Source organism: Myotis brandtii, unplaced genomic scaffold (assembly GCF_000412655.1).
Source record: "Myotis brandtii unplaced genomic scaffold, ASM41265v1 scaffold581, whole genome shotgun sequence".
NCBI lineage: Eukaryota > Metazoa > Chordata > Mammalia > Chiroptera > Vespertilionidae > Myotis > Myotis brandtii.
The window spans coordinates 262,810-275,583 of NW_005370182.1; the positions used below are offsets into that span (position 1 = coordinate 262,810).

The 12,774-nt window shown below is 51.9% G+C and overlaps 1 protein-coding gene across 4 annotated transcripts; it reads right to left on the reverse strand.

Moving 5' to 3' along the window:
* Positions 1–3,106: 3,106 nt before the first annotated feature.
* Positions 3,107–11,030, reverse strand: STAC3 (SH3 and cysteine rich domain 3). 4 transcript variants are annotated; one of them, XM_014550090.1, is made up of 13 exons: positions 10,865–11,030; positions 9,978–10,158; positions 9,220–9,283; positions 8,679–8,946; positions 8,350–8,447; positions 8,078–8,141; positions 7,112–7,209; positions 4,778–4,844; positions 4,547–4,596; positions 4,179–4,264; positions 3,951–4,002; positions 3,797–3,874; positions 3,107–3,530 (listed from the first exon to the last, which is right to left on the reverse strand). In XM_014550090.1, exons 3-13 carry the CDS (start codon positions 9,280–9,282, stop codon positions 3,432–3,434), a joined length of 1,023 nt encoding a protein of 340 aa, XP_014405576.1. In that variant the 5' UTR covers position 9,283; positions 9,978–10,158; positions 10,865–11,030; the 3' UTR covers positions 3,107–3,431. The 4 variants fall into 4 exon arrangements, with proteins under 4 accessions (XP_014405576.1, XP_014405575.1, XP_014405577.1 ...); XM_014550089.1 differs by having other exon boundaries at positions 3,737–3,874; positions 10,865–11,025; XM_014550091.1 differs by lacking the exon at positions 9,220–9,283 and having other exon boundaries at positions 3,737–3,874; positions 10,865–11,022.
* Positions 11,031–12,774: the final 1,744 nt, after the last annotated feature.

Genomic DNA, 12,774 nt, shown 5'->3' on the forward strand with positions numbered 1-12,774 from the left:
CTGTCCCTCTCCCAGCACCCAGAGGGGCTGCGGGCGAGCGGAACCGAGGGGGGCGGGGGGTTGTTGATGTGATTGGAGCGGACGCGGCTGTTTCTTCAATAATGGATGGAGATGATGCGGACGGCGGAGCTAAGCCCGCCCGGAGAGGAGAGGACTGGAGATCGGAGAGGAAGGGGGGTTTGGGGGGGAGTGGGAGAGGCAGCCGGGCGCGCGCAGGCAGACACACAGCGCGCCTGCGTCACACTGTCTTTCGAATACCCGCCGCCGTGCGGTTCACACCCAGGCACACGCCCACGCACTGTCACAGAGGCGCACACACCTGCAAGTGTAGATGCCAGAGCAACACACACTCGCTAGCGGCTCTTCCTGATTCTCACACAGACACTGTCCCCGCGGGCAGAGACCCACGGAAATGCCTACGCGGGGCACACCCAGGCGTGAAGAATGCACAGACACGCCAAAGCACATGTGCACACCTAGACACCCAGGGGCTTAGACTGACAGAAATAATAGAAGTTGGGGGGGGGGGACGACAGAATGGTGACAAGACAGATACGTATTCAGGGTACAGGGGCACACACCAACGTGCACACACGCCTCACACACTTTGGAGCACACATGCACACACACCAGGGACATGGACACCCATAATTGCCAAGGGCACAGAGACCCCCACACGTTCAGAGGTTGGCACCCACACACCTGCAGGAGCCCAGCCCCGGTGGAGGAGTGTGGTGGAGAGGTGGCTGGAGTCCCTGCTGGAAGCCTTGTTATTCCAGCCGCATAATGAGGTCCTGATGGCAGGAGGGCCTGCTGACAGGAGGCGCCCGGGGCTATTGACCCTGCACCCTGTTTGACTGCCTGAAGCTTCCTTCCTCGGCCCCCAGGGCAGGTGGTGCAGACGCTGGGCCCCTCTGGCCTCAGCCAACCCCAGCCCCAGCCCCAGCAGTTGGGGAGAAAAGCAGGAGCAGGAGCCATAGCATAGAGGGACATTGGTGGCTGTGCAGGAAGACTCCCAGGATCCTCAACACAGCCGGGCGGCAGGGGGTGGGAGAGAGGCTCAGTACATATCCCCCTCACCCCTGTGCTGCCCAATCTTCTGACCTCAGGGCACTTCCTTTACTATGAGTTGGTGCGCACTGAGAAGAGTAGGGTGCGGCTTGTATCTTGGACCCTAATAACCCGCCCCCCCCCCTCCGGTCTGTTTTTGATTCAGTCCGCTCCTTGGCCCAGACTTATGACCTTTGCAGTGTGAGGCAGCATTATCCATCACCCCGGTGGCCGCTAGCAGGAGTAGAGGGCTTTGGGGGCCCCCACAGGGTCTCTGTTGTTCCCGACTCCCTCTCCTGAGAACAGCTCTTTGCCAGCCGGCCAGGGCTAAACCAGCGGTCAAGTACTGGGGGTCGGGGCATGACCATGGGGCTCAGTCACGATACTGGGCCTTGTGTCCCCAGCCCTGGCACCCCAGCACCCGTCCTTCCAGCTCCGCACAGCCGGCCTTCCCGCTCCTTCTGCCCTCCCTCTCTCGGGCCCTTTGCTTAATTTCCTATTAACTGCTGATAAATCCAATTAAACCGCCGTTCTAATTAGGGACAGCTGCCGGCTCTGCGAGGCGGGGAAGGGGGGTGCCCCCCGAGTGTATGGGGGGGGGGAGAACAGCCGCTCTCTCTGTCTCAGTACCCCCACACCAGCATCGCCGCCCAATGAGCCAGTAAATTGGTTTTGCTTCAGCATTGTGGGGGGCCCCACTCGAGGATCTCGGGGACTCTGGTTTTGAGTCCCTCAGACTGCTTGATGAAGAGATAGGACCCAAGCCCTAGTTGTTGCCCATTTGTGGGAGGCAGATCCTGCCCGAGGAGGGATGAAGGCAAAAGGCTTGATTTGTATGTGGGGGTGGGGGTGGGAGGCCTGTGGTCTGCTGCTCTTCCAGCCCAAGCATGATTAAAGGGGTGCTACCTGAGTCTTCCTTTATGACCCCGCACCCCCCAAGGAATCCAGTACAGTCAAGAGCAAAGGAACAGGAGACAGAACCCGGCTCTGCAATGAGTCCTCTTGTGTGTTTCCCTACCCCCACCACACCTCAGCCTTCTGGAAGGAAGGGGGGCACGCCCGTCCCGGGCCCTCCTTTTCCCCAGCCCAGCTGAGCCTCTGTCCTCCCCCCACCCTTTCCCGCCAGCAGCAGATGGTGCCTGGGCTCCCGCTGCCAACCTTGCTAGGCGGTGCCAACCTCAGGCCTGGCAGACAGCGGGCAGGAGAAGAGGATCTCCTGGCTGGCCACGCTGACCCTCCCCCCATCCGCCATCAAGCGCAAGACCCTCCGCTGACTCCACTCCAGCGACCACCCCAGGCTGCCTCTCACTGGTCCACTCCCAGGCCCCTACCCTCCTCCTTCAGCTCCCTTCCCTACACCTTCCCGCTCCCTGCCACCTGCCACCCTGACCAAGGCCGGTATATTTGCATGTCTACATATGCAAATGAAAACATTTGCATACGGCGCGCCGCAGGGGAGTTCTCCGCGCGAGCCCTTTAGCTGTCTGCCCAGCGCCCTCTCACTTGGTACCTGTCAGGGCTGGGGCGGGGCCGCGCGGGAGGGGTTAAGCCCCCGGGCCTTGCTCGCTGGGTTCCCGGAGGACTTGAGGAAGTGTTGCCATGGAGACGGCACGCACCCCACTCCCTCCCAGACCCAGGGTCTCCGGCTCCTTGTCTCTGGTTCTCTCCTCTCCCCACCATCTCGGCCCCCGTCCCTCGCTCTCCAACCGAGATCTTGCATCGCCCCCTGGCGGCCCAGCTCGGCACTGAGCCAGGTTTCGAAATGTAAGGCGCTGTCCGCGGCTAAATCGCCAAAAGCTAGGGGGACCTACCCTGCAACCAGATCCTGTTCCCAGCCCCAGCGGCGCGGGGGCGGGGACCCCGCCCGGCTCTTTTCTTTACTGACTACAGAGGCCTCCCCTAGCGGACTCACTGTCTCCCCACCTCCCACCGGCCTCAGCCCCGGTGGGTTTCAAGTTACCAGATGGTAGCAAAATGTGACTGTTGGGGAGGATTTTCTACCACTTCGTAGGCCCTCTCCTCCCTCCTCGGCCCCAAGTTAAAGAACAAACTTTTCTAACTTTTGTCAAAACTTTAATAAATTCACAACATTCAACAGTTCGCCTCCCACCCACCCCCGCAACCCAGGGCGCCTCCTAGTGGAAACGCAATTTTTTTCCAGCTCTCAAAGGCTGTTCTAGGCACCAGTATCCGACGGCATAGCCCAGGGAGGAGGGCGGGAACCAGTCCCTTCCCAGGAGCCCCGTCTCGCTCTGGCGGGCCTTCCCGCCCCTCCCTGACTCAGCAGTAGAGTTGCTTCCACTCCATTTCCTCTCCAGCTTCCACTGGGCCTGCAGCACCCGGCCCGGGTCTCTCCCGCCAGCAGGCGCCGGCCTGCACGCCTAAATCTCCTCCAGGAAGTCGGTGGGGAACAGCCCCACCTTGCGGCCAGTGTAGACCTTGACGTAGCCGCCAGCCTCATCTCCTTTCTGCACCACGATCTAGGATTAAAGGATTAGGGAGGAGAGAAATCAAGGGAAAACAGTTGTAGAGGAGAGCAGGGGAGCCCGGAGTTACGGAGGCCTTTCCTAGTGTCATTAATGGAGTGTAGTGTGCAGAGGAGCCTCCCGGCCTGGGGTTGGGTTGGGGCACCAGAGCTACTGGTCTTTTTTTTTTTCTTTCTTTCTTTCTTTCTTTTTTTTTTAACCTGGTCCTTCTTGAGGGTGATCTGTCCTATTTCGCGATTCCCCACGAAGGATCTTGTTACCCGGTGCACACGTTCTCCAGACCGGACCCGAATGATGAAGTTTGGAGGGAAAAATCCGACTTTCTCCCCTATTTTCCCCTAGAGAAGATGGTAGGGAGAATCAGCCTTTTAAACTCAACCCATGTCCCACCCTACCCTCAGTCATTTCTCTTACCCGCCACCACTCCTCATTGGAGTCATCAATGACCGTGATCTTCTCTCCAGGCCTGGCAGGGAAAGGGAGGGGCCTCTGAGATTTAGGGGCCTTCCTATCCAGTCCCTTGGCTGTACCCAGGTCCAGCCTCAATAAGCTCCAAGCCCTGAGTATCCCCTTCCCCTCTTTCCTTCCCCAGAGGGAGCTGGGCTCCCAGTCTACCCCCACCCCAATCTTAAGGCCTCTCACGGGAAATCCAGGTCGTCCTTCTCCAGGGCTTTGAAGCGATAGAGAGCCACAAAGTAATGAGACTGCTGGAAGCCAGGCTGCTTGTGCTGGGGGTGAAAGGGGGTGATGAGTCTCAGGGCTCCTCTGTCCCACATTGAGGGGCAGACCACCAAGGCAGGAGCATTCTCCAGACACATTCCATTCCAACTCTCCCAGGTCCCTGAACTAAGAGGAATGCATTAGTTGTGTGTGTGTAAGGTGGTGGAGAAGGCCGGTTAAGGGTAATGGGAACCCGCGGGGCAGTCTGCGCTCTTGCTGTGAGGTAGAGAGTGGTGTCAGACTGGGTTGGGAAAAGGACTGGGCTCCATGCAGGGAGAAAGGAGTCTCACTTTGTCATCAGGTGTCTTCTTTTCAGCCTTCTTATCCCCTTCAGGGTTTCCTGGGATAAGAAACACCAGCAAATTGTCTCTGATTCCTGGAGGGTAGCCCTCATCCTCTTACCCTTCTGCTTTGGGGCCTCCTTTCTCTCCAAACCTGGCGTACCCTTTACTGTCCTTTCCCGCTGCCATTGCTGAGCCCGACCGCCTCCATCTCTGTGGATGGAGGTGGGAGTCACTCACCATTCTGGGCTTTGCCTCCCTCTGGTCTGGCCGAGTCTGGTTCCTCTTCCATCATGGCTGCTAGAGGCTGGAGGGTGCACCAGAGTTAGGAAGATGCTGTCTGGGGAACCCAGGCTTGCCCTGGCTCTCCAGTCAGGACAGAGGCTAATAGGATCGCAGGGTTGGAAGGAGCCTTGGAGAAAATATCTATTCAATCACCTGCCTAATGCAGAGACTTTCTCTAAAACATCCTGGCAGGTGGGCCACCCACATTGTGCTTGAATGTAGCTAATGACAGGGAACTCACCACCTTTCAAAATAAGCCCATGCAATTTATTTATAGGACGTTTCCCCATATTAAACCTATGCCAGTCTCCCTGTAACTATTAGTCATTGGCCTGATTTGCCTTCTGGAGAAATATAGAACCAATATAGTCCCTTTAAAGATCTGAGGACATGTCAGCACATGTCCTTCCTGCCTTTTTTTTTCTCTAATTATTCTCAGACCCTTCAAATCATTCCCCAAGATCCCAGTTCTAGGTCCTTTACTATAATGTCTGTCCTTAAAAATACTTCAGTGTATAAGAGAAAAATGGGCAGCACAGCTTTTACAGTTCCCTTAAGAAAACAGTACCCGAATGTGCTAGCCTTCCTGCAAGCAGCCAAATCACAGTGTTAGTGCCTTACAGTCATAGCTCCCTCCATAGAAAGCCCTAATTTGCACCCAACTTCCATATCAACTACTTTGAAGCCAGATTTCTAGTTCTGTTTTTGTGCAGTTGATTTGTTGTTGTTGTTGTGTGTGTGTGTGTGTTTTGTTTTTGGGGTTTTTTTTTCTTTTTGATTCAAGAACAGATATATACATTTTTCCTTACAAAATTTCAAATGATTAGTGCTGGGCCTTTTTCTAGTCTATACGATTTCTGAATATATTATTTAGTATATGTTTTTCCTTCTATGTTTCCCACAACCTTGATGGGTACACCATTTATATCTTCATTTGCACCAGTGAGAAAAATGTTCATAGGTGAGGACCAAAGACAAAATCATGTTATGAGCCATCAGAAATCTTCCTGTAGGTGTACACGCCCTAGAGCAGTGGTTCTCAACCTTCTGGCCCTTTAAATACAGTTCCTCATGTTGTGATCCAACCATAAAATTATTTTCGTTGCTACTTCATAACTCTAATGTTGCTATTGTTATGAATCATAATGTAAATATCTGATATGCAGGATGGTCTTAGGTGACCCCTGTGAAAGGGTCGTTCGACAGCCAAAGGGGTCGCGACCCACAGGTTGAGAACCGCTGCCCTAAAGGACCAGGGTCCTTTGGGTACTGTCATTCAGTCAATTTTAGGATTCCATCTAACCGTAACCGTTATCTACATTAGTCCATCCTGGTTGTCCAGAAAGATATGAGGATATGCTAACAAACCCCTTGCTGAACTGAAAGCATCTATGGCATTATGACTCTAGTAATCTATATATATATAAAAGCCTAAGTGACCAAATGACTGAACTGAATGACCAGTCGCCATGACGTGCACTAACCACCAGGGGGCAGGCACTCAATGCAGGAGCTACCCCCTGGTGATCAGTGCACTCCCACAGTGGGAGCGCCATCCAGCTGACCGACGGGCGCCAGATGCCGGGCTCACGGCTGGCGAGCGCAGCTGCCACGGTGTGAGCCTGTCCCGCCTCCACAGCAGCGCTGAGTGGTGGCAGGCACAGCAGGGCAGGGATGAGCGGGAGCAGCACCTGGCCCGGGCTCAGGCTCCTACTCAGCCACCTGCCACTTCGTGCACTACTACATCCCTCAGGGGATGTCAAAACCTGTAGTCCAACATCCCCCCAGGGGTCCCGGATTGCGAGAGGGCACAGCGGCGCAGGCTGAGGGACACCACCAGTGCACAAATCCATGCACCAGGCCTCTAGTCCTATTATAAAAGGAAATGAAGCTACTTTTGGCCACTAGCTTTGTGCCTCAGTTACCTCATCTATAGAATAAATGGGTCAGACCAGACGATCTTCATGGACCCTTGTATGACTCTAGAATTACCGGGCAAGTTCTGTTCCCTGAATCCAAAACACAGCTCTTGCCTCTGTTGTCTAGCAATGCCAGGGGTCCGGGGTCTAGCCTTCAGTTGGTTATAGTGATTAATCTGACAGCTTCACAAGGAAGTTTCTGGAGAAAATGCATGCTACGACAGGAGTTCTTAACCTGAGGCCCTCTAAAATTGCATGCAAAAATCTGTCCGTTGGGTTATGTGCAATTTTAGGGGAAAGGGATCCCTAGCTTTTTTCAGCTTTCCAGAGAGGAGATATGGGGTCTCTGGAAGGGAGGTGTGGTGCTCACATTTTTCTTATCTGCCTGTCCTTTCTTCCGTTCTTTGTTTGCCATGATCACCCCAGTGCGCAGTGTTTCAAACACAGGGTCATTACGATTTGCAGCAGCTGGTGGGAATGGGAGAAGAAAGAAGACATTACTGGGGAGGCAGGGAAAGGCTTGGAGGAAAGAGAGACCTCCTAAGTAAGGGAGAGGTGGGATTGAATGGACACGTGTGTGTGTGTGTGTGTGTGTGTGTGTGTGTGTAGGATCAGGAAGTTGTCATCTGGGCATACCTGGATCATCAATCTATAAAGAGCTCTAAAAACATCACTGGAAATGTAATGTAATGGAGAAAAATATTTACCAGCACTCCTTCCAGGCAGAGCATTCATTATATGATGTTGGAAAGTCCACTTTACTAAGTTGCTTGGGCGTCGGGGAATGCTCGGAATTCCCATTCTCCTTCTCAGGAGAGTGGTCCTTTAACTGCTGGCTTTTTTTGTCCCACTGAGTGGCATGTGCAAGCAGGGGTGCTTGTACCAGCGGACCCTTCTTTTTACACCCACACTCCTCACAGAATTTAGCTTCACCTCAACATAAATGTTAAGGGTTGCTAAACTATGAATCTGCCCAGGATGTCCATAGCTCTGGGTCTGGCCTTAAGTGTGGCATTCTTCTGTAACAAGGATGAGTACAGTCGAGAATCCTTGTTCACTTAGAAATGGTTTTGCACATGCAGAGCAGATTTGGATGAAGATTCCATCTTGGCTCTGCCTCTTGCTAGCTGTGTGGAGACCTAGCTAAATCTTATCTCCCTCAGCTATCAAAGAGGGGAATATCGACTCTGCATCCAAGGTGGCTAAACTATTAGGTTGAGAGTGAACCATGGGATGGAGAATCTTTCTGTTTCGGAATTTGGTTTCTAAATCTAGAGGTGTGCTGGAACCATCTCTAAACTTGCCCATTCCCTCCGGTTCCATGTGAGTCACTTACAGACACTAGCGTACTGCTGGTTGCTGTAGAGTGGGGAGCTGTAGGCCCGATGAAAACCAGGGGGCTGTAGGGTAGGATGGAAAGCATCAGAAAGAGCAAGGCAGGACCCAGAACCCCATCTCTCTCATGAGTGCTCACCCCGTTTTGAAGTAAGAGATGGGCTGAGAAAGAAAAAGCAGGGATATGGAGGGGGTGACCTGAGGAGAGACTGGAAAGGGTGTAGCTGGCAACATGTCCCCTCTCTATTTTCTTGCTCCCCAAAGCCTACTCACAATCTTGCCGAAGCATCTCTGCATCTCCACGTAGGACTGACAGTGTTCGTGGATGTTGGTTTTGCAGTTCTTACAGCGAAGCCCAAATTTGTTGTTGACTTGGGAGAGGGGAGAACATTTGGGTGAGGTTCCTGCTTCCCTTTCTCTTTGTACCATTGCTGCTACTATAGCGCTTAGGTTCCTTTTCTGTATGGGACCCCACACCCTCAGTCTCTAACAGTTATTTCCTTAAAGCCAAATCTTGCCACAGCCTGTCTGCTACACCCTAAACCCTTTCCCAGTCCCCTGCCTTCAACATCACATGCTCTCTCCTTCCCTTCATGACTCACGCACAATCATCCGGGCACAGACATCACAGAACTTGGGCTTCTTGAAGAAATGATCTTTGAATTTGTGGGGCTTATCATTGACAAGCTTAGGAGGTTCTGGGGGTGGCTCCTCCTCCTCCTCCTCTTCTTCCTCCTCTTCCTCATAGATGTAGTAGATGGGCCCACCCCCAGCTCCCACTGCCTCCCCATTAGCCTGGGGCTCTGGGGGAAGCTCCATCTCCTTTGTCCCAGCAGACTCCTTCCTGAATAACTGCTTCAGCCGCTGTAGCTGAGGGGAAGGGAGGAGGGAATGAAGGAAACCCAATGTTAAAAGAATTGTCATGCTCTCTAGACTAGGTAAAGCTGAAGCTCACTAGACATTTATCTAGCTTGGGGCAAGGGGCACACCCCAGGATTAGGGGGTATTAGGGCTGCAGATGCTGGCAGGCATTCTAACAATAGAGGAGTCGCATACAAGTGAGATCAATTCAAGCACCTTTCTTCAAGTGCTGCAATGGCTTCCCAGGCTCCCCACACCCAGTGGTCAGAGGCCCTGACTCACCCCACTTTGCCGAGTCTCTGCTGGGGAGGGCTTAGGGGACTCCAGCACCTTCTTTTCTGTCATCCTGCAAGAGGTTGGACCCCACTATGACATCTAATCTCTGACTGCCATTCTCCCTCCCTTATTTCTGTCCCTTTATAGTAGGGTGGTCCTTGAAGGGGAGGCTTTGGGAGAAATTTGGTTAGAGATCTTTTCACAGAGCTTATGAATAGGAAGATTCCACGGAGGTCCAGAGAAAAGCCCAACAGACTGAAGAACTTCCCCACTAGTTCCTCAAACCAAAACCCATCCGTCCATTCTGAGGTGCAACCCCCAAATTTGTAGCCCCAATACAGTCAGTACTCAAGACTGCCTGGTTTAGGTATTTGTTTCTCCTGGGAGTCTACGGGCAGTAGAGATATGACACACATCTTCCCAGATCTCCTTTTATCAGGAGGTTGATGTGTGGAGGGATGGGCTGGGGCATTTGTTCTCCCTACTTCTTTCTTGAGCCCTGGGGGCCTAGTGCCTAGTTCCCAGCTTGCCTCAGGCCTCAGCTATTTTAAGTTTTCAGAGTAATATGAGCCTTTCCTTCCCTTACTACTCCCTTCCCTTGACCCCACTCCAATCCTAGCTCTTTATCCTGAAGTAGAATAATTTCACTCCTAAAACCTAAACTACTCCTAGACAAGAGAAATGAAGAAGCTGAATAGACTATGGATTGGGGAGGTTGGGGAGAGCAGTCCTGGAAGTGGAAAGAGGATGAAGAGGCAACTCACGTTTGGGATTCCCTGTCAGTTCAGTCTGTGGAGGGAAGAGGGAGCCCCTGCGGTCTTGACGGTAGCACTGGAGGAAGACTGGTCCTCTTCCTTGGGGGCTAAGCCCCCCCAGTATCCTCTGAACTCACACCAGCCACCCAGACGGTATTTGTAGACCTAGCGTCTTGCCTTGGTGTCAGAGCTGGAATGACAGGGCTGGAGTGAAGTGGACAGCTGAGTGACACAGCTGACATAGAGAAATTGGATACGGGGAGGCCTGGACCCTAACTCCTCCCACCTCCCAGAGCTGCTGTTCCCTAGTTTCTCATCTGTGGTGTGCAGGTCAGTACTGGGTAAATTCAGGAGGGGACAGTGTTCATGCTGTATACTCATTTGGATGATTCTAGATGACTGCAGGTAAAGATTGATTATGAACAGCTTTTCAATCCCCTTTCTCCGAGGTCCAAACATCTCCCCAATTCTACCCTCCCTGGACCTGCTTTAGGAATTAGGCCTTCTACTTCCCAGCCATTCTTCTTGTCGCCATGTGTCTTTATACCATCAAGTATAGATTTAAACTCAAACCTTTAGAATGGAAAATTTGAATTTTCAGAGCTGTCCTATCGGCCAGACTAGATTGCTTTCTTCTCTGTGGGAAGTTGGAGGGGTACCTTCCTGCCATCTTATCAGGGAGTGAAGAACATGTGTATAGCTCTGTTCTCTCCAGCTGTCCCCAGAGGCATCTTCCCCCCTATTCCTCTAAAATCTTATCCTCAGGGTGAAGGGACTTCTATTTTAAAAAGCCAGGCTGGGGGACTCGGGGGAGTGAGGGTCTAATGATCAGGTACAGATGGCCTCCACAACGGACAGAAGGCAGTAATAGCTGCCACCCAGGGGTTTTTTATCACCTGCAAGTAATATCCCCAGAGAACTGCAAACTCTTGGAGGTGGTAGGATGCCAGGCCTCCCACTCCGAGTCATTTTGATTCCGATTCCATCTCCCTCCTCGGATGCCCCAGGGTATGAACTGATGGGTCAGTGAGTTATCAGGCATTCTTATCTCAGGCACGCAGCCTTCTCCTGCCCTGTGTGACACAGCTGAAAAAGGAGATACCGCCATCTCAGAGGAGAGCAATTTGAAGGTGACAGTATAGTGCCATTTTATCCCTTGTATCTGTACAAGTAAAGGGTTATGTTGAAGGTTGGGTTAGACAAGCTTCGGAGGAGCCTAGCTAGAGACACTGCTACCCAGACCCAAGAGATTTCCAAGGCAATGTTCTTCGTCATTTCCATTTTTTTCCTCCTTTAATGGGTGGGTGAGATTGAAAAGGGGCTGCTGGATGTTCTGGGCATATGCGCTCTTTAATGACTCTGGTCTGACAGGTTGAACAACAGACTAGCTCTGAGAAGCCTCAGAGGAAAAGCTCCACCTTGCAGGCAGGTGACTTCGGCTCTTCACCTTTCTTCAGCTGCATAGCAGGGATGGCTGAGCACACCTGGTGTCTTGGTACTGCAAGTTTAACTGATGTAACTTTTATTGTAAGAAACATCTACTTCTGTTCCTGCCAGGAAGAACCCAATCGACTGGGTTTAAGATTAAAGAAAGGCCCAAGCCTTCCATCCCTGAAGTTTTCAGCAGATTGGATGGACAGGTAAGAGGCCAGCATTCAACCCAGTTCTGGACCCCACTTACCCCTCTGCAGCTCAGCCTCAGGGAACCTAAATGAGCGTCACAGAATTAACAGAGTGGAAGGAACCTCAGAGGCCACCCAGCCAGTCAAGTCTCTCAGGCTCCTGATAAGGACTCAGAGCTGCAGAGCTGAGAAGTGCTATCCCTGATGAACCACACAGGTAGTGGCAGAGTTGGGAGAGCTCAGAACCAAGGTCCCAGTAGAGACTCAGCCACTTATCAGAATTATGTGTGAGGAGGAGGCTGGGACACAGGGAATAGTGTTAAGAATATATGTGTATATTAAAAGAAGAAGAAGAAGAAAAAAAGAATATATGTGTTCATATGCTAGAAAGGCCATCCAAACCCACATCAAATCACTCCCACTCTGTGCGGCTGTACCTACCCAGGACCTCCAACCGCTACCCACACCAGGGCAACAAAAGAGAAACAGGGACTGACGTCCAATTGACAGATTTTTTTTATATTTAAAAACAAAATCAACCTTCCCCCAAGTAACCCCCCAAACAAACAAAAAATCAGATTAAATAAAATTTACAGTGAATATACCTAGCAAACATCTGTATGTGCAATTAAATACTGTGTCTGTTACTGCGGCACAAACCTCAAACAAACAATATACAAGTGTTCTGGGGGGGTAGGGGGAGGCCCCAGTTTTAACTTTGTAGGGCTTGGGGTGACAAGATGGGGAAAGTGAGAAGAAAGGGAAATCAATTTCATTTTTCTTAATTCTTTCCATATAAATATATTCATAAAGACCAAAAATGAAAAGGGAGCTTGGGATGGTAAGGAAATTAGGAGAAGAGGGGAGTGTAGAACCCTCCCAATTCTACCTGACCAAAAAATATGAAAGAAATTCATTTCATGGTGGGAGAAGAGATAAAAAATGATGGAAGAGGTTGGGAAAGGAGGGGGTAGCAGAGGGAGGCCAACCAGGGAAAGAGGGGGCCCACGGAGGGAGTAAGGAGTCCAGCGCCAGTGTGTCTGTCTCTGTTTCTATCTTCATCCCTACTGTCTTAGGCTCCAGTTTAGTGTCTGTCACCTTCCTTTCTCCCTCTGTCCATGGTCTGCCAGGGAGTTATCCACCTTGCCCCCACCCCTGCTGTGCGAGTCCCTTCCCCTCATATT